The 20,220-nt window shown below is 44.2% G+C and overlaps 1 protein-coding gene across 5 annotated transcripts in view; it reads right to left on the minus strand.

Moving 5' to 3' along the window:
- The window catches only part of LOC100431896 (tumor necrosis factor receptor superfamily member 10D-like), a 29,978-nt gene that overhangs the window by 2,434 nt on the left and 7,324 nt on the right, over positions 1-20,220 (minus strand). Inside the window, exons 2-7 of one of the 5 annotated variants that reach the window (XM_054561347.2) lie at positions 18,175-18,280; positions 7,869-7,982; positions 7,023-7,134; positions 5,727-5,983; positions 5,045-5,148; positions 4,511-4,597 (exon numbers count right to left, since the gene is read on the minus strand). In XM_054561347.2, coding sequence (XP_054417322.2) covers positions 4,511-4,597; positions 5,045-5,148; positions 5,727-5,983; positions 7,023-7,134; positions 7,869-7,982; positions 18,175-18,280 — 780 coding nt within the window. The remainder of the gene's footprint in view (positions 1-4,510; positions 4,598-5,044; positions 5,149-5,726; positions 5,984-7,022; positions 7,135-7,868; positions 7,983-18,174; positions 18,281-20,220) is intronic. The other 4 variants (XM_063726588.1, XM_009243621.4, XM_063726589.1 and 1 more) reach the window with 4 other exon arrangements.

A 20,220-nucleotide genomic window follows, 5' to 3' on the forward strand; every position in this document is an offset into this window, starting at 1 on the left:
GTGAAACCCCGTCACTACTAAAAATACAAAAAACTAGCCGGGTGTGGCAGCGTGCACCTGTAGTCCCAGCTGCTCGGGAGGCTGAGGCAGGAGAATAGCGTGAATCTGGGAGGCGGAGCTTGCAGTGAGCTGAGATCGTACCACTGCACTCCAGCCTGGGCGATAGAGGGAGACTCCGTCTCAAAAAAAAAAAAAAACAAATTAGCTGGGCATGGTGGCACCTGCCTGTAATCCCTGTGTCTCAGGAGGCTAAGGCAGGAGAATCACTTGAACCCAGGAGGCAGAGGTTGCAGTGAGCCAAGATCGCACCACTGCACTCCAGCCTGGGTGACAGAGCAAGACTCTGTCTCAAAAAGAAAAAGAAATCAGTAGCATATCTATATACCAATAATGTTCAGGCTGAGGACAAAATCAAGAACACAATCCCATTTACAACAGACACACACACACACACACACACACACACACAATACCTAGAAATACCTCTACCCAAGGATGTGAAAGATCTCTAGGAGAATTACAAAACACTGCTAAAAGAAATCATAGATAACATGAACAAATGGAAAAACATTCCATGCTCATGGATTGGAAGAATTAATATGGCTAAAATGGGCATACTGTTGAAATCAATCTACAGATTTCATACTATTCCTATCAAACTACCAATGTCATTTTCCACAGAATTGGAAAAAATTATTGGAAGTAATTGAATCACGTGGACTAGTTTTTCCAGTTCTGTTCTTGTGATAGTGAATAAGACTCACAAGAGCTAATGATTTTATAAAGAGCAGTCCCCTGCCCACGCTCTCCTGCCTGTCACCATGTAGGATGTGCCTTTGCTCATCTTTCACCTCAGGCCATGATTGTAAGGCCTCCCCAGCCATGTGGAACTGTGAGTCCATTAAACCTCTTTTTCTTTATAAATTACCCAGTCTCAAGTATTTCTTCATGGCAGTATGAAAATGGAATAATACAACTCCCCATTCAACAGAAGATGCTTCGGATATTTGGCTGGCCACGTGCAGAAGAATGAAAACTAGACTCCTACTTTTCACCATATACACAAATTAACTCAAGGTGGATTAAAAGTTTAAAGGTAAGACCACGAACTATAAGAATCCTAGAAGAAAACCTAGAAAACACCCTTCTGGACATCAGCCATGGCAAAGAATTTATGATTAAGTCCTCAAAAGCAATGCAATAAAAACAAAAATTGTCAAGTGGCATCTAATTGAACTAAAGATCTCCTGCACAGCAGAAGAAACTCTCAACAGGCCGGGTGCAGGGGCTCACGCCTGTAATCCCAGCACTTTGAGAGGACGAAGCAGGCAGATCACCTGAGGTTAGGAGTTCGAGACCAGCTTGACCAACAAGACAAAACCCCATCTCTACTAAAAATACAAAAATTAGCTGGGCATGGTGGCACATGCCTGCAATCCCAGCTATTAGGGGGGCTGAGGCAGGAGAATCACTTGAACCCGGGAGGCGGAGGTTGCAGTGAGCCGAGATCATGCCACTGAATTCCAGCCTAGGTGACAGAGCGAGAGTCCATCTCAAAAAAAATAAAAAGAAAGTATCAACAGAGTAACAGACAACCTACAGAATGGGAGAAAATATTTGCAAACTATGCATCTGACAAAGGTCTAATATTCAGGAGCTATATGCAACTTAAATGAACACACAGAAAACAATCCCATTAAAAATGGGCAAAAGACATAAACAGTCATGTCTCAAAAGAAGACATACAAGTGGCCAACAAACATATGAAAAAATGCTCATCATCATGAATCATCAGAGAAATGCAAATGAAAACTACAATGAGATACCATCTCATACAGTCAGAATGGCGATTAGTAAAAAGCCAGTAACAGTAAATGCTGGTGAGACTATGAAGAAAAAGGATCATTTATATACTTTTGGTGGGAATGTAAATTAGTTCAGCCACTATGGAAAGGAATTTGGAGATTTCTCAAATAATTTTAAAACAACTCCTATTTAACACAGCAAACCCACAACTGGGTATACATAGAAAAGAAAACAAATCTGCCGGGCGCGGTGGCTCACGCCTGTAATCCCAGCACTTTGGGAGGCCGAGGCAGGTGGATCACGAGGTCAGGAATTCAAGACCAGCCTGGCCAAGATGGTGAAACCCCGTCTCTACTAAAAATACAAAAAATTAGCAGGTTATGGTGGCACACACCTGTAATCCCAGCTACTCTGGAGGCTGAGGCAGAGAATTGCTTAAACCTGGAGAGGCGGAGGTTGCAGTGAGCCGAGATCATTCCACTGCACTCCAGCCTGGGTGACAGAGTGAGACTCCCTCTCAAAAAAAAAAAGGGAAAACAAATCATTCTACCAAAAGACACCACTATCCATAATAGCAGTGACATGGAATCAACCTAGGTTCCCATCAACAGCGGATTGGATGAAGACAATGTGGCATATATACACCATAGGATACTACACAGCCATAAAAAACAATGAAATCATATTGTTTGCAGCCACAGGGATGAAGCTCGAGGCCATCATCCTAAGTGAATTCATGTAGGAACGCCAAACCAAATACTGCATGTTCTGACTTATAAGTGGGAGCCAAACATCAGGTACTTACGACCATAAAGATGGCAACAATAGACACTGGGGACTACCAGGGTGGGGAGGGAGGGAGAGGAGGAAGGATTGAAAAACTAACTGTTGGATACTGTGCCCACAACCTGGATAAAATCATTCATACCACAAATTTCAGCATCAAACAATATAACCAGGTAACAAACTTGCATATGTACTCCCTGAATCAAAATAAATTTGAAAAAAGAAAAAGAAAAAATGAAAAAAAGTTTCCTTTGGCAGTGTATTATATATAACATAATTCCTGTAATGTAAACAAAATGTACATATGCTTGTATGAATATACATGGCATATGCATAAAGATTTCTACAAAGAATCACAAGAAATTATCTGTTGTATTCACCTGAATGAAGAAGGGCTGGGGGCTGGAGGAAGTGTTACAGGGGACTACCACTATGACTCAGCACCTTTCTTTTTTTTTTTTTTTTGAGACGGAGTCTCAGTCTGTAGCCCAGGCTGGAGTGCAGTGGCATGATCTCGGCTCACTGCAAGCTCCACCTCCCGGGTTCACACCATTCTCCTGCCTCAGCCTCCCGAGTAGCTGGGACTACAGGCACCTGCTACCACGCCCAGCTAATTTTTGTATTTTTAATAGAGGCAGGGTTTCACCATGCTGGCCAGGATGGTCTCGACCTCTTGACCTTGTGATCCACCCACCTCGGCCTCCCAAAGTGCTGGGATTACAGGCATGAGCCACCATGCCCGGCCAACTGAGCACCTTTCTGTAGTGTGGCAGATGTGTGGCTCTGCATTTACCACTTTCAAAAAATGTGCAACGCAGCCAGGTGCAGTGGCTTTTGCCTGTAATCCTACCACTTTGGGAGGCCAAGGTGAGAGGATGACTTGAGGCCAGGAGTTTGAGATCAGCCTGGGCAACATAGCAAGATCACATCTCTACAAATTACAAAACAAAGGTGCAATGCGACTCAGCAGCATGGAGTAATTGTTGATTTTTTTTGTTTGTTTCCTTACCTTTTTATACTTCCCTTCATTAAAAAAAATGGGGTATAGTTATAGGAAAAGAAGAAAATGGGTGGAAAGTGATCCTTGTCTAGGTAAGTATTTGACAAGTGATCAAAGAGGAGCCAAAGGCAGAGAAAAATAGGAGAATCGGTTCCTAAACAGGCGTGGAGGAATGAGACAGTGACTCAGAACAATTCAGGGAGTTCTTCACTTCACACAGCATCACAAAAGAAATGGCATCTATGTTCCACTGGTGTATGCTACAAACCAAATCGTTCTTTAAAAGTCCATGAGAAATTAGATAGGATCATCTTATTTTATCTTGAAGGAGAGAACTTAAAAAAAAAACAAGTGTGTGTCCAGATTTCACATCTACTCAATGTCCTATCAAAACTAGTGAATTGATGTGAATAACTGGAAGTGTGTGTTTGTGTAATATAAAAGCACTTCTACACACTGACTCAGAAATCCTACTTCTTCCCAGAAGCCTTCTTACATACTTGATTAGAAATCTGGAGAAAGATTTACCGTGAAATATGTTCAATGTAATAAGAATTTTGAAGAACATTTAAAACTTCTGCTATTTCAAGCAAGGGCACCCTGAGTTCTGTTAGGAGCACACGATGGAGACTGTGCAGCCTTATTCAGTCCTCAATGAACCCTGTGACACCCACTCTATGCCTGTGGAGCTCCAGGCTCTGGGGACACAGCAAGGACAGGACAGGGAGTAAGAAGCAGATGTCCTGCAGACTGGCACAGTCACCACCTCAGTGCAGCTGCTCCGTCCCCTGCAGTCCCCTGTCTCCCAAAGGCTCCATGTCCCCTTGGACCCCCGGAGAGAGGAGGCACTGCCATCTCTGTCTACAAAGTCCTGGGCAGGCAGCAGGCCAGGCATGGCACAGTCCCTCCTCAACTCACCAGCAGATGCTGTGGCTCCTCTGGCGACTCTACAGTCACACCTGTTGGCTCTGCCAGCTCCTGACCTTGGATTTCCTGCTCAGAAACCTGGGTGGGAGGTAAGTATATGTTACTCAGGGTCTCATTGCAGGCATTGTCCTCCACCCCAGGAACTCGTGAAGGACATGAACACTGGAAAAGTACCTTGGGAAGGCAAACAGCCCACTCAAGTCCACACCCAGGGCTGAGCTTCAGGGTCCCCAGTATACAGCTGGACCTGCCATCCCCAACCCCCTTCCAATGAGGTCACCCCAGGCAGCTGAGGCTCGGCACATCCAGGACCCACTGCTGAGGTGGGTCAGGTGGTCACCCCGTCCCCACGGGGCCAGCTGTGGAGTGATGGTGTCACCCAGGCTGCAGGAAGGACAGGGCCGCAGCACGGCCCGCCGGTCTGCGTGATGCTCAAAATGGCCATGTGTCCCCCACAGTCACCCCAGGGTCCCCAGGCCATGTCAGAGAGTCAGGGCAGCCATGAGGACAAGGGATTGTGCCCACCCAGGCGTGGCAGTGGACGGGAAGCAGTTCCTGAACCCACAAAGCCCCCAGGTTCTGGAGAAACCAACTCACTCTGTGCACACGTTCGGGACCTCCTCCAGCACCTGGAGAAGAAGGAGTCTCCTGAGCAGGCGGGGAGGGGCCCATGTAGCATCTCCCTCCCAGAGGACAGTGGGGCACAGGGGTGGGATGAGGGCAGGGACACTGGACAAGAAGCCCTGAGGCTGGGGACAGGAAAAGGGCCTTGGAATTTGGGGACACCCTGAGGAAGGGGGATGAGAAGGGGAACTAGAGTAAAAACCAACACGTGGAAAATCTCTGTGTTCTGCTCTGACTGAGGCTAAATAAATCCCGCAACCACTTCTCATCCTGACCCTTGTCACCCAGTTGAGGAGCTGACAGCCCCATGCCTGGCTGGGCCTGAAGATGGGAGGAACTGGCCCTGCCCTCCTGGAGTTGGCTGGGAGATGAGGGGTCCCCCAGCCCTGAGAGAGGGACTGATGAGACCAGGGTCCTGGGGGATACACGAGATGTGGGGATGGGGCAATCACAAGAAGGAAGATCGAGCCAGGCTGGAGACACTTGGACCAGGGGCAGGGATGAGGGTTACTCTCTGTGGGAATGGAGTGGGAGGGGGCAGGGCAGAAAGTGCCCAGCGCTCCCACCCTCAGCCAGCACCTACCTGAGCAGATGCCTTTGAGGTAAGAAATGAGTTTCTTCCAAGGTAAAATGTAAACCAACCCACCCGCAACTAGAATGCTGACTAAGATCCCTGTGATGATGGCTGTGAGGCAACAGGGAGAGGCAAGAGTCCCCAGGCTGGTGGTCACTGTCTCCTCCGCAGCTGGGGTTTTCCCAGTGGAACTGGCAGCTGATGCACTGCAGTTGATGTCACTCCAGGGCGTACAATCGCTGACCTTCACCATCCCTTTGGGACACCTGGGTACACACAGGGAGGGAGAGGGGGACTCTTGATGGAAAGCTGGCTAGGTGGGATGAAAGAGGAGCCACCCTCCCTCCCCAATGTCCCTGAAAAGATGTCAGGGGAAGGACAGGCTCCTCGTGTCAGCAGAGGGTCCCTCTATGCTCCCTTCTTGAGGCTGGGGAAGGGTCTGAGCATGTGCACTTCAGCCCCTGGGCCTCCCTGCTCTGGGGTCAGAGCTGCAGCTCCAGGAGCCTTCTGTGCTGGGCACACACTGAGCTTCCCTGGGCTGCAGGGGAGGCCTGCGTTAGGAGAAGCCGCACTCCGGGGAAGATCACAAGCCCCTGTGGCCACAAGCTGAGCCCCTTCCTCCAGTTAACACACAGTACAAGTGAGCTCTCACCCCACCCTGTCTGCTGCTGGTTCCTCCCAATCACAGCAAACACTGGAGGGCCAGAGAAGAGCAAGTTACTCTTTGCCCCTAAAACCCAAATAGGAAAAAGAAGGACTTAGTGAGAAATCAGGGGCCGGGGTGAGGCCGGCTGGGTGGGCTCAGGTCCTCATGGGAACTTAAGGGAGCTCCACCCACGGCCTTATTATGACTTTTGTGGGCTACGGGCACTTTTGTCTTTATGGGTCCCTGCCTGCATAAAAAATATTAAAAATTACATTTTTTAAACCAATTTGTAATAAGGTCAAACACAAGCCACACTGGATTCAAGTGTTTTCTTCTGATTTCAAAAGGAAATTACATTTCCTAGGTCCCCTGAAAAGGTTCAAGGGACCCAGAAAGTCACTCCTGTGCCCAGTGAACAATTCAGCCTGGCCAAAGGGACTCGTGCTGGGGAGGGTATGGGAAGGGGCTGCTGCAGGGCATAGGGGTGGGGACAGGCAGATGGACCAGGAGGGGCCATCGCAGGCTCAAGAGACCCCACAGGCTCAGGGATGCCTCATGGGGCTGGAGGATCCGTGGGGTCAGGGGACAGATAGGGGCACCAGGTGACTCAGGTCTTCTCAGGTTCCTGACAGCTGGGAGCCCCTTGGCTGCTGTCTCACTCTGTTCTGCACTTCCGGCACATCTCAATGGAATTGTTGTTCCGGAAACTTCCTGGTTCACACTGACACACTGTGTTCCTGGTCGTGGTGCAGGGACTCATCTCCTTTTGTTCTGATAACAGAGCACAAGGTTTTGGGAATGTGTTTCCCTGATGTTTCCCTTGACCCTTCCTCACCACCCCAACCCCCTCCCCCTCAGCTCAGCTCAGCTCAATTCAGCTCGCCAAGGAGTTCTGAGGGCCGGTTTCTGCACCAGCACACTCAGGGCTCATACGGGACACCCACCCTGTACATAAGAACCAATATAAAAGGTCCATGATTCATTATTTATTACATCAGATTAGGGAAAAAGCACCATTTAGATAGCATGGTTAGTAGCAAAAGAGGCACAGTGTATCATTTGAGAGACTCTGCAAGGAGAGGAGCCCTTGGGTGACTTCCCAAAAAACCAGCCTGCTGGGGAGGAGGTAGAGGCCTGAGAACCTGAAGGCTGAGCAAGCCCGAGCACCTGCCAGGAGCACAAAGCCCGGGGGAGAGGGCCTGTCCCCAGAACAGACCCGTGCCAACACTAAAACTCAGCCCTGTCCACTTGGCCAGGACTTCTCTGTGCTGTAATGATGCCCCCACCTCCTTGCAGCCGATAGTTTAGAAGAATTCCCAGCCAGGTGGCATGCATTATAGAAAAGATTTCTTTCTATTTTTGTTTAATCAACCAAAGTCATAATCATGGAACAGGGTGATGAAGACCAAGTTGGGCTGGAGCTTGGTTCCCTGATTCACATCGGCTACAACTCCCACCTCATTCCTGCACTCCACCTCTGGACAAGGGGTCCACACATTCTGTACCTGATTTACAAACTGTACATGGGAAGCAAGAAAACAAATTGTTGGAATCATTGGTGTAATCCACACCCTCATTGCATGGGTTACAGGCTCCAGTATGTTCTGATCTATGAGATCCTGGGAAGGGAAAGAAAAACCAATGAATGAGTCACTGCAGAATTCCCAGAGGCTGACAGTAGTGGGGAAACTTCTCTTTTGGCCCTCAGTGGAATCCAGACAGAGAAATCCACTCTTGTCATCAATTCTGCATCTATTACATACATTTGACTGGCACTGCTGACAGAAATATAATACAAACCACACAAGAAATTTAAATTCTATGAGAACCTTATTAAAATAGTAAAAAGAACAAGGTCAAATTAATTTTAATAATCTACTTTTAACCTAAAATATCCAGAACACTACATTTCAATATGTAATCAATACAAATCTTTGAAATATTTTACTTTTGTGTTTTTGCTGTTGTTGTGCTGTTGTTGTTGTGGTTGTTGTTGTTTGGAGATGGATTTTGGAAATGGAGTTTCACTCATGTTGCGCAGGCTGGACTGCAGTGGCATGATCTCAGCTCACTGCAACCTCCGCCTCCCAGGTTCAAGCGATTCTCCTGCCTCAGCCTCCCAAGCAGCTGGGATTACAGGCACCCACCACCAAGCCCGGCTAATTTTTTACATTTTTAGTAGATACGGTGTTTCACCACATTGACCAGGCTGGTCTCAAACTCCTGACCTCAGGTGACCCACCCCCCTGGGCCTCCCAAAGTGCTGAGATTACAGGCATGAGCCACCACACCATACCACACCCAGTCTACTTTTTTTTTTAACAATAAAATAAAATAACAAAATAAAATCCAACCTTGTCTACATGTGATCTGCCCATGCTAGTCCACCTGACTTGTTTGCTATCCACTCACTATGGTGGCCCTGTCTTTGCTCAATATCCCCCAGCCCCTGTACCCTGGGGCTCTCATTCCTGGGGAGGCTACTCAGGAGCACTATTTGTGGCTCTCTGCACAAATATCCTTGCCCAACTTTGGAGACTGGCCAAAATCACTATCCCCAAGTGGCCCCACCAACCTCGTCTCTGTCTCACCCATCATTTAATTATTCTTCATGGTTCCTATCAGAAATTTCTGACTGTTATTTTGATCTGTGTGTCTTAATACTATCCCAGAGAAAAGGTTCCATGAGGGCAGGGCCTCTTATAATTATCCCCATTAGCACGGTGCCTCACTGACAGAAATCATCCAATGTATCCCTATGGAATAAAGAACCAGAAAGTGCACTAAACAGAGTCTGGAAGCACATAGAAATAAGCACATGATAAGCTAAGATATCAGTCTTAGCTTGTGCCCTCAGGCTAGCACTACAGACCCAGGATCCTGACCCACCTCCATAGATTCAGCTTCCAGGTCTGCCCTAAAGCCAGGTCAGTCAGTGCCACTCAGGATCCAGGGCCCTTCCCTGTGGACCCAAGGAAGAGGCCCATCACAGCACCTGGCTGACATCTGCAGACCCAAGTACAAGGCCTACTCCAGTGCCAGTTCAGCCCCCATGGAGCCAGGCCTCAGGTCACCTCTCTGGATACTGGCTCTGACCACCCTTGAACCACACCACATGGCCTGCCCAGAATCTCTGTATAGGCTGACTGGTGAAGGGCGTTCCCTGACAAAGCTAGTCTGTAAATACTGGAATAAGTCCCTGCCTCTTCAAAGTGCACATTCCAACATCATTGCCACAGGCTCCTGAGCAATCAGGGAACCGTGACGGCACCAAAGAAACAAAATGAAGCACAACTAACCAACCTGAAGCAAATAGACATTTACAACAGCCTGACAAAGACTTTAAAATAGTCATCTTAAAGAAGCTCAGTCAGCTACTAGAGAACACAGATAGACAATTAAGTCATGTCAGAAAAACAATACATGAACAAAATGAGTAGTTTAATATATACAGACAACATAATAAAGAACCAAGCAGAAATTCTAAAATTAAACAACACAATATCTGTGCTAAAAAATTCCACAGAGAATGTCAACAGCAGAGTTGATTAATTGGAAGAAAGAATCAGTGAGCTTGAAAAGAGATCATTTGAAATTACCAAGTCACAAGAAGAAGAAGAAAATAAAGAATGAAAAAGAGGGAAGAAGGCCAACAGTACCAATGGTTACCTTGAAGCAAAACAATATATGCATTATGGTGGTCCAAGGAGCATCAGAGAAAGTGAAAGGAACAGAAAGTGTAATTAAAGAAATAATTAAAGAAAATGTCCCAAATCAGGATGGGAATGGACATCCACATTCATGAAAAAATCCCAAACAGATTAAATATGAAGAGATCTTCACCAAGACACATAATAAACAAATTCCCAAAAATCAAAGGCAAAGAGAATTTTGAAACCAGCAAAAGAAAAGCAATGTACAAAGGAACCCCTATAAAACTACTGAAGGCTTCTCAGCAGAAAACCTGCAGGCCAGGAGAGAGTGGAATCATACAAAGTATAGAAAGGAAAAATCCTTGCCAACCAAGAATACTATACCTGGCAAGCCTGTCCCTTAGAAATGAAGAGCAGTAAAGACTTTACCAGACAAAAAAAAAAAAAACAAAAAAACCCCCGTGAGAGTTCATCTTTAGCATTTCTTGCCTTACAAGACATGCTAGAGTTATTGTTAGGAAAAGTTGAGTGCTGGGAGAGAAGCCGAGGCAGGGCTGGGAACATTTCCGGGGTCCAGGTGCTAAAACCCCTCGTGGCCATCGGAATGTATCTGAACTTACTAGCTCCTTGCTTCTAGCACTCCCATTATCTCAAGCAGCCATATGTTTCAAAGAAAATCCTAAACCATCACATCTGCACTTGATACATCATTTCCTTTCAACCCCCACATCCTCACCACCTGTTTCTTTGTTTGATCACCAATAAATAGCGTGGGCTCCCAGAGCTCGGGGCCTTCTCAGCCTCCATGCTAGCATTGACCCCCTGGCCCCACTTTCTCTCTCAAATTGTGTTTTCTCATTCCTTTGACTCCACCTGACTTCGTAGCCCCCAAAGCCTGGTGTTGGGTCTGATCACCCCAACATTCCTGGTGCCCAACATGGGGCGATGAAGACTCTGGTGAAGGAATGCTAGGGTGTGTGAAAGCGGAGGATGCATCATTGGAGGATACCCGAGGACGACTGAAAGAAGCTCGGTGGGAAAGCTGAGTGCTGGGAAGAACCAGGGTAACGATGGGACAAAGTGAAAGCAAACATTCTGCTTATTTTAATTTCTTAAGGCATTTATTATGAAGAGGGTGAGTGAAAGTTAGTATTCATAATTTGTTATCACTCTTTAGTACAGTAGCAGTTTTGCCCATGGTTTCCTGAACAAGGGACTATGGAATTGGATGAATGGGAGAGAATTAGAAGAGATTTTAAAATGGCCTATAAAGATGGGGCAAAAATTCCAATTTCTGTTTGACCAATGTGGGCACTAATAAAGGCAGCTCTTGAGCCACTTCAAACAGATGAGGCAGATTCAGATGAGGTAAAGGAGGACGAGTGTGAAAAACTAACTCCAGATTCTAAGTGTGAGGAACAGCTACCAGAGGAGATTAAAGAAAAGAAAGGAAAACTAAAAAAGGTATGTTTTACCAGCCTGTCAGCTCCACCTGCAGAATTAAGTGAATGGCCACCTCCTCTCTCTCCCCTTAATGGGCAAGAAAATGAATTAGCTGAAAAACTTACTGTTTCTGTAGTTGCAACATTAAAACCTGGAGCAATTGGTGATGCTACACAAAATTCTATTCAAAAGCTAGAGCTGAGGGAGACCTTGAAGCATGGCAATTCCCAGTTACTATAACCCAGCAAGGAGGACAGAATATAGCTAATTGGGCTGCTTTTCCTTTTTTTTTTTTTTTTTTTTTTTTTGTGACAGAGTCTCACTCTTTCACCCAGGCTGGAGTGCAGTGGCACGATCTCGGCTCACTGCAAGCTCTGCCTCCTGGGTTCATGCCATTCTCCTACCTCAGCCTCCCGAGTAGCTGGGACTACAGGCACCCTGCACCGTGCCTGGCTAATTTTTTGTATTTTTAGTAGAGACGGGGTTTCACCGTGTTAGCCGGGATGGTCTCGATCTCCTGACTTCATGATCCACCCACCTCGGCCTCCCAAAGTGCTGGGATTACAGGCATGAGCCACCACGTCCAGCCTTTTATTAAAGGAATTTTATTAAAGGAATTTAAGCAAGGCATTAGTTAATATGGAACGAACTCTCCTTTTATGCAAACTTTGTTGAAAAATGTGGCTCTTGATAATACGTTAATACCGTATGATTGGGATACTTTGACAAAATCTGTTCTCACTCTGTCTCAGTATTTACAGTTTAAAACCTAGTGGCCTGATGAAGCTCAAACTCAGGCCAGGGAAAACACACAAGCGCAGCCACCTGTGCCTGTTTCCTTTGAATAGTTAACGGAAGTTGGCCTTAATTGGGGTCGATTAGAGAATCAAGCAGTAATGCAAGATGTTGCCATTGTTCAGCTGCACTCTGTGTGCTTAGGGGCATGAGAAAGGATAAATGTTGCAGGAGAAAAAGACCCTTCTTTCAGTTCTGTCCGACAAGGACCTAAAGAACCATATATTGATTTTATTGCTCGGTTCCAAGAGGCTGTGCATAAAGCCACAACTGATAAAACAGCTCAGGATGTTGTAATACAGCCTCTCACATACAATAATGTTAATGCAGAGTGTCAAACTGCTATTAGACCCCTGAGAGGGAAGCCTCATTTAGCTGAATATATTAAGGCTTGCGATGGCATTGGAGGTAACGTACATAAGGCTGCTCCTTTAGCTCAGGCTATGGATGGATCAAAAGTCGAAAAAAAATGCCCCCTTTCTCAGGCTCTTGTTTCAATTGTGGGCAATTTGGACACACAAGTAAACATGGTTTCTGATTCAGCCTATGTAGTGCAAGCCATGCAAAATACTGAATATGCCTTAATTCGAAAGGTGACTGATGAACAACTTAATCTTTTATTTCACTCTTTACAGCAAGCAGTACAACAAAGGCATTCCCCTTTCTGTATCACTCATATGAGAACACATACTAACCTCCCTGGCCCTTTAAACTTAATCAAAGGGCAGATGGTTTGGTGTCTGTGGTCTTTGCTGATGCACAAACATTCCATTCTCTAACCCACCTTAATGCCGCAGGCCTTAGAAAACGATACGGTATATCATGGAAACAAGCTAAAGAAATTGTGCAACACTGTTCTGCTTGCCAAGTCCTGCATCTGCCACATCAAGGAACAGAGTTAACTCTAGAGGTTTATTTCCAAATTCCATCTGGCAGATGGATGTAACACATATTCCCGCTTTTGGAAAATTGTCCTTTATTCATGTTTCAGTACATACCTATTCACATTTTATCGGGGCCACATGTCAAACAGGGGAAGCTAAAGCTCATATTAAATATGAGGAAGAGGATTTGCTTGTCGCTCCAGGTGACAATCAGAGGCCTGTGTGGATGCCCACCAAACATCTGAAGATCTAGCATGAACAACACCATCTAGTTGACCCACCTGTACAGTGCAAATTGAAGGTTTAAGGATTGTTTTTTGCTATACTGTTGCACAAGAAGATTAAGCCTCCATTTGCTTTCTCTATTCCTTCTGTTTATCAGAAAAAGCCTGCTTCTTGTTATCAATGTTAAGTTTTACCCTGTGGTAATTAACCGAAGAGGCAAAGGCTGAGTTACAAATGCATCAGCAAAAAAAAAAAAAAAAAGGAAGCCTTTGCTTTTGTTTCAGTAGATTTACTAATGTGGGGGTGAGGGTATGTTTGCATTTTTGCAGGAGATGAACAAACCATGTGGGTGCCCCCAAGATATGTACAACCATGGAATGGGAGACTAGAGGGATCCATGGATCCCAACCGTGGACCGGGTTCCCCCAATACGAACCATGCTGAGAAACTGCTGGAGCGCCAGGGTTTTACCTTTTGTTGGGATTCAGAGGTACAATAGATGCTTAACGGACCAATGCTTTCTGACTGAACTCCTCTCTACCCTGAATACAAGAGACCCTAATAGGTAGGCAGGAATATCATTGCCCCTATTCAGCACGAAGAAGTTACAGAAGATGGACCTTTATCCTTCTGCAACCCTTAGAATTAAGGGTCCTCTTGTAAAAGGGAAGGGGGAAATATGTAAGAAGCATTCAAACCAGAGCGACTCCATTTTGAATAAGGGCTAAGAAAAATGAAGCTGGATCACCAACCAGCAATTAAGGGCTGCACAGCCTGCAATTGCCTTGCTCAATTAATTTAAAAACAAAAAGAGGGCCTTTTGGATTCAAAGTTGTGTTATGTCACTCTTAAACACCATCTGGAGGGCAGAGATGAAAATCTCACCCTCGATATTGTAAAACTAAAAGAGCAGGCTTTGGAAGCCTCTCAGGCTCACTTGAACTTGTTCCCTGGAACTGATATTTTGAACAAGACAGCCAGTGCGTTGTCTACAATCAATCCTCTTAAATGGATTAAGGCCATTGAAAGCTCTACACTTGCTAATTCAGTTCTAACAATTATATGCTTGTGCTGTCTCCTTTTAGTCTGCAGATGTGGAAACCACCACTGGAGAAAAAGCCGCCATTGAGAACAAGCAATGATAGCTGTGGCGGTTTTACAAAAAAGAAAAGGGGGGCATGTTGGGGAAAAAGCTGAACGTTGGGAGAGAAGCCGAGGCAGGGCTTGGAACCTGTCCAGGGTCCAGGCTCTAAAACCCCTCCTGGCCTTTGGAATGTGTCTGAACTTGCTGGTTCCTTGCTTCTAGCACTCCCATTATCTCAAGTAGCCATATGTTTCAAAGAAAATGCTAAACCATCACAGCTGCACTTGATACATAGTTTCCTTTCAACCCCCACATCCTCACTACCAGTTTCTTTGTTTGATCACCAATAAATAGCCTGGGCTCCCAGAGCTTGGGGCCTTCACAGCCTCCATGCTAGCATTGGCCCCCTGGTCCCACTTTCTCTCTCAACTTGTCTTTTCTCATTCCTTTAACTCTGCTGGACTTCGTAGCCCCCAGCCTGGTGTTGGGTCTGATCACCCCAACAGTTATTCAATCTGAAAGAGCAGAACACTAACTAGATACATGAAACCAACGTGAAAATATAAAACTAGGTGGTTAAAGTAAGTACATCGTCAAGTTTTTATACACTAACAAGAAACTATCTGGAAAATACCATTTATAATAGCCACAAAAAAATGCTTAGGAATAAATTCAACCAAGGTGGTAGCTGAATTTTTTTCTGATTTGGTCTTGAGGTTTTTCTCTGTAGGGTGCCTATAAACTCTAGCTTTACCCTGATGGGGATCCAGGGGATTTCATCATGGATGTTCACAGGAAACTTCTTTATCCTGGTGGACTGTCTAATGCCTAATTATGTGTTCATCTTCTAGGTATCCCTTCCACAAGACAATTACTTTTACTGGCAGATGCCCCTGTGGCTCTTGTCTGACCTATGTCTAGTTTTAAGTTATCTCTACTTCTTAGGAGATAGCCACTCTTTAAGAGAGCCGAGATCAGAAAAGAAGTTAGGTTCAGATGTGTCAGTTAGGGAAAACACAGAGGAAGCAACACAACAAAACACAGGAAACACAGAAGTGGTGTATTACTTACAGACTCCAGAGAAGAGGATAGCACACTTTGCAGCACTTACGGGAAGTGGGGAGCCATCCAGTCCAAGGACAATAACCGGTGTGTGGGGAGCAAGAGACAGAGAGAGAGGACCCATGGGACTATGCCTTTATAAAGATCCATGGGCATTATACCCTAGGCTTTCCCACAGGGATTGTGGAAGACAACACCTGCAAAGAAGGTTCACACTGCTCTGGTGTGAAACATTAGGTTTTATTGTAGTCAGCTGCTGTGGGATGTGTTGGGTTTGGGGTCAGGGAGATGAAGAACAAATGTGCTAGATCAAAAACAATTGAACAGGGAAAGGAATTATTAATTGGGCAAAGGTGCTGTGATATGATTGGGTTTTAAACAACTTATATCAGGCCTAAAAATGGATGTCAAAGCAGCAACTCTTTTAAATAAATTTATGACAGAGGAGAAAGGTCTGAAAATTGTAAAACATTGATGAAAGAAATGGAAAGTAATGTAAATAAATGGAAAGACAGTACAGGTTCATGGATTAGAAAATTCAATATTGTTTAATCATCCATACTACCCAAAGTGATCCATAGATGCAATGCAATGCCTATTAAAATTCCAATGACATTTTTCACCAAAACAGAGAAAACAATTCTAAAATTTGTATGGAACCACAGAAGGCCTCAAATAGCCAAAGTGATCTTAAGCAAAACAAACAAAAAGAACAAAGATGGAGGCATCATACTACCTGATTTTTAAATATATTACAAAGGTATAGTAATCAAAACTGAATAGTAATGGCATAAACGAAGACAAACTGATGGAATGAAAGAGTGAACCCAGATATAAATCAATGCATTTACAGTCGACTGATTGTGACAGAGATACCAAGAACACAAAATGGGGAAAGGACAGTATTTTCAATAAATGGTGTTGGGAAAAGTAGATACTGACATGCAGAAGAATGAAATAACACCCATATCTCACATCATATGTAAAAATTAACTCAAAATGGACTAAAGATTAAACATAACACCAGATACTGTAAAAGTACTAGAAGAAAACATAGGGGAAAATCTTCATGATGTTGATCTGTGCAATGATTTCTTGGCTATGACCCCAAAAGCACAGGCAACAAAAGCAAAAATAGACAGATGAGATTACGTCAGACGAAAAAGCTTCTGCACAACAAAGAAAACAATGAACAGAGTGATGAGACAACATACAGGATGAGAGATCAATATCCAAAAGATCCAAGATTTTGGTTAATATCCAAAATACACAGGAGCTCAAACATCTCAATAGCATGCAATCAAATAATCCAATTAAAATGGACACATAGGCAAGGGACCTGAAGAGACACTTCTCAAAAGGAGACATAGAAGTGGCCAACAGATATATGAAAAAAATGTTCAACATCACTTAGCAGGGAAATGCAAATCAAAACCACAATGAATTATCACTACACACCTGTAAGAATGGCTATTACCAAAAAGACAAAAGATAACAAGTGTTGATGATGATGGGGAGAAAAAGGAACACTAGGTACACTGTTGGTGGGAATGGAGATTAGTACATCCATTATGGAAAACATTATGGAGGTTCCTCAAAAAACAGAACATAGAACAACTATATCATCTAGAAATCCCACTATTGGGTATATATCCAAAGGAAATGACATCAGTATGTTAAAGAGGTATCTTCCCTCCCATGTGTATTGGAGCATTATTTACAATGGTCAAGACATTTAATCAACCTAAGTGTCCATTGATGATGAAAAGGTAAAGAAAATGTAATACATAGACACAATGGAATACTATTCAGCCTTAACAAAGAAGGAAATTCTGTCATGTGTGACAGCATAGATGAACCTGGAGATACTATGTTAAGTGAAATAAGCCAGGCACAGAGAGACAAACACCTCAGGATCTCATATATGTGGAATCTTAAAAGTTGATCTCATAGAGGTAGAGAGTAGAATGGTAATTACCAGGGCTGCAGTTGGATGGTGAGTTGGAGAGATGTTAGTCAAAGGATACAAAATTTCAGTTAGACAGAGGGAAATAAATTCAAGAGATGTATTGTGCGACATGCTGACTACAGTTATTAAAACAATGTGTTGTACAGTCCTTCCTTCTATTCACAGGGAATATATTCCATGAAACAAACTGCAGATACTCAACTCCCTGATATAAATTGGGATAGTATTGCATATAACCCAGGCACATTATGCTTTAAATCATATTTAGGTTACTTGTAATACCTAATACAATAGACATGCTATGAACATAAGTGCTATACTGCATTGCCTTTTATTTACTTTTATTCATATATTATCATTTTCATTATTTTTTTCCACATAGTCTTGATCTGTGTTGTTTGCAACCATGAATGCAGAACCTACAGATGAGGAGGACTACAGAACCCACAGGTGAGGAGGGCAAAGAGGGCTTATCCCAGGGCTCTCTATCCATACAGCTGAAAATTGCTGAGTAGACTTTTAAGTGTTCTTACAACAAATACATGATAAGTATGTGAATTAGCTTGATTTAGCCATTCCACAATGCATACATATTTCAAAACATCACATTTCAAAACATCGTGGTGTACACCATGATTATATACAATGTTTATCTGTCAATTAAAAATAAACTGATTTTTAAAAATAAGAGTGCACCTGCTGGACACTCCTCCTCCTTCAGGCTGCGCCTCTGTTGCTGTGGGGCCACTGTCTGCTGGGGAGCTTCGTCCTGCCGGGGGATGGTGGCAGAGTAAACGTAGACCTGTGGGGACAAGACAGAGATGGGTGTGAGTGGCTTCCAGACCTTATCTCTCCCAGGCTCCGTCTCACATTCCGTTCACCCCAAGTGACAAAACCCATCAGAGCTTGGACGTTTTTCCTGCTCCAAACTTTCATTCTTTTGCATCCATGTTTGTCCCTTGGCCTGTTAGGCAGCTATTTTCTATAAAGAAAAACACCTCTGTATCCTTTTCTAATATTAGAACATAAAATATCTTTACTCCAGAAAATGTGAGCAGAAGAGTTACTTTTTTTTTTCATAGAGTCTTGCTATGTTGCCCAGGCTAGAATGCAGTGTCTATTCACAGGTGTGATCATAGTCTACTACAGCTTGGAACTTCTGGCCTCAAGTGATCCTCCTGCCTCAGTCTCCCAAGCAAGTTGGGAAACAGGAACACACCACTGTAGTTGGCAAGAAAAGATTTTATGAGAACACCAAAGGCTGGGTGCGGTGGCTCACGCCTGTAATCACAGCACTTTGGGAGGCCAAAGGGGGCCGATCATGAGGTCAGGAGATTGAGACCATCCTGGTTAACACAATGAAACCCCGTCTCTACTAAAAATGCAAAAAATTAGCTGGGCATGGTGGCAGGCGCCTGTAACCCAGCTACTTGGGAGGCTGAGGCAGGAGAATGGTGTGAACCCAGGAGGCAGAGCTTGCACTTCACTCCAGCCTGGACGAAAGAGTGAGACTCTGTCTCAAAAAAAAAAAAAAACACACATATGAGCCCTTCAAACAGAAATAGCATCTAATATATTTAGTTTGACCAAGTGTTTAATTGACCAGTGGGTGAATATTCTCTCTCTTGCACACACACAGACACACACATAAAAATACACATTTTTACAAATGAGGGTTATAATATAACCTTAAAGAAAGTCAGGATATAGCATCAAACATTAAGTAATTTCTGCTTCACAAAGGACGTTGACAAGCTGTTCCCACTAAATATCAAAGAGTGACAGAAAAAGATAAAACAGCAATTCAGGGATTATGGCCATGATCTCTGTGTCACAAATGACGACGAGAAGACAACTGAAGGATCGGAATAGAGTCTGCGTATTAGATAGTGGTAATGTGTTGATGTTAATTTCCTTGTTTGTAGAAAATACACACTGAAGAATTCAATAATAGCTTTCATCATGCCAACAGCTATTTTTCAAATTTTTTTGCATAGTTTTTGTAACTTTTAAGTTGGGAGTGTGTAAAAGCACAAAATTAATTTAATTGTAAATTTACATTGAATTAAATTTAATATAATCTTGCTCCTGAGCAAAAACAAAATGGTTACAATAAAAGCTACTTACCTTGGGCTCTGTTCAACCGCCTGGATCTCAACAAGACAAAATGTAGCCTTCCTCCACATCAAAGCCTGCCTAGTAGTTGGTGACAGTGAAGCTAATGCATGTTTCCCAAATCCTTCCTTCTCGGGCTGGGGTCCCTCTAGGTTCAGGCGATGTCTCTGTCTCCTTTCTCTGCTCTCACACTCTTACTCCTTTTCAAGACCAACTATTCATTTTCTTAACTCTTTTTTTTTTTTCTTTTTTGGAGACGGGATCTCCCTCTGTCATCCAGGTTGGAGTGCAGTGCGTAATCTCTGCTCACTACAACCTCTGTTCCCGGGCTCAAGTGGTCCTCCAACCTCAGTCCCCAGGTGGCAGGGACCACAGACAGGAGAGTGCCCCAACACCTGGGCTAATATTGGTGTATTTTGTACAGCTGGGGTTTCACCACGTTGCCCAGGCTGGTCTAACTCCTGAGCTGAAGCGTTCTGCCTGCCTGGGCCTCCCAAAGTACTGGGATTACAGGCGTAAGCCACCACACACAGTCCGTTTTGTCAGTTCTTTTTGTGGCTTCTATTCTATTTCCTTATGTTCCCCCTTGTTACTTTTGTTTAAATTTATGCTTATATTTTATGATTG

Source organism: Pongo abelii, chromosome 7 (assembly GCF_028885655.2).
Source record: "Pongo abelii isolate AG06213 chromosome 7, NHGRI_mPonAbe1-v2.0_pri, whole genome shotgun sequence".
In the NCBI taxonomy this organism is placed as follows: domain Eukaryota; kingdom Metazoa; phylum Chordata; class Mammalia; order Primates; family Hominidae; genus Pongo; species Pongo abelii.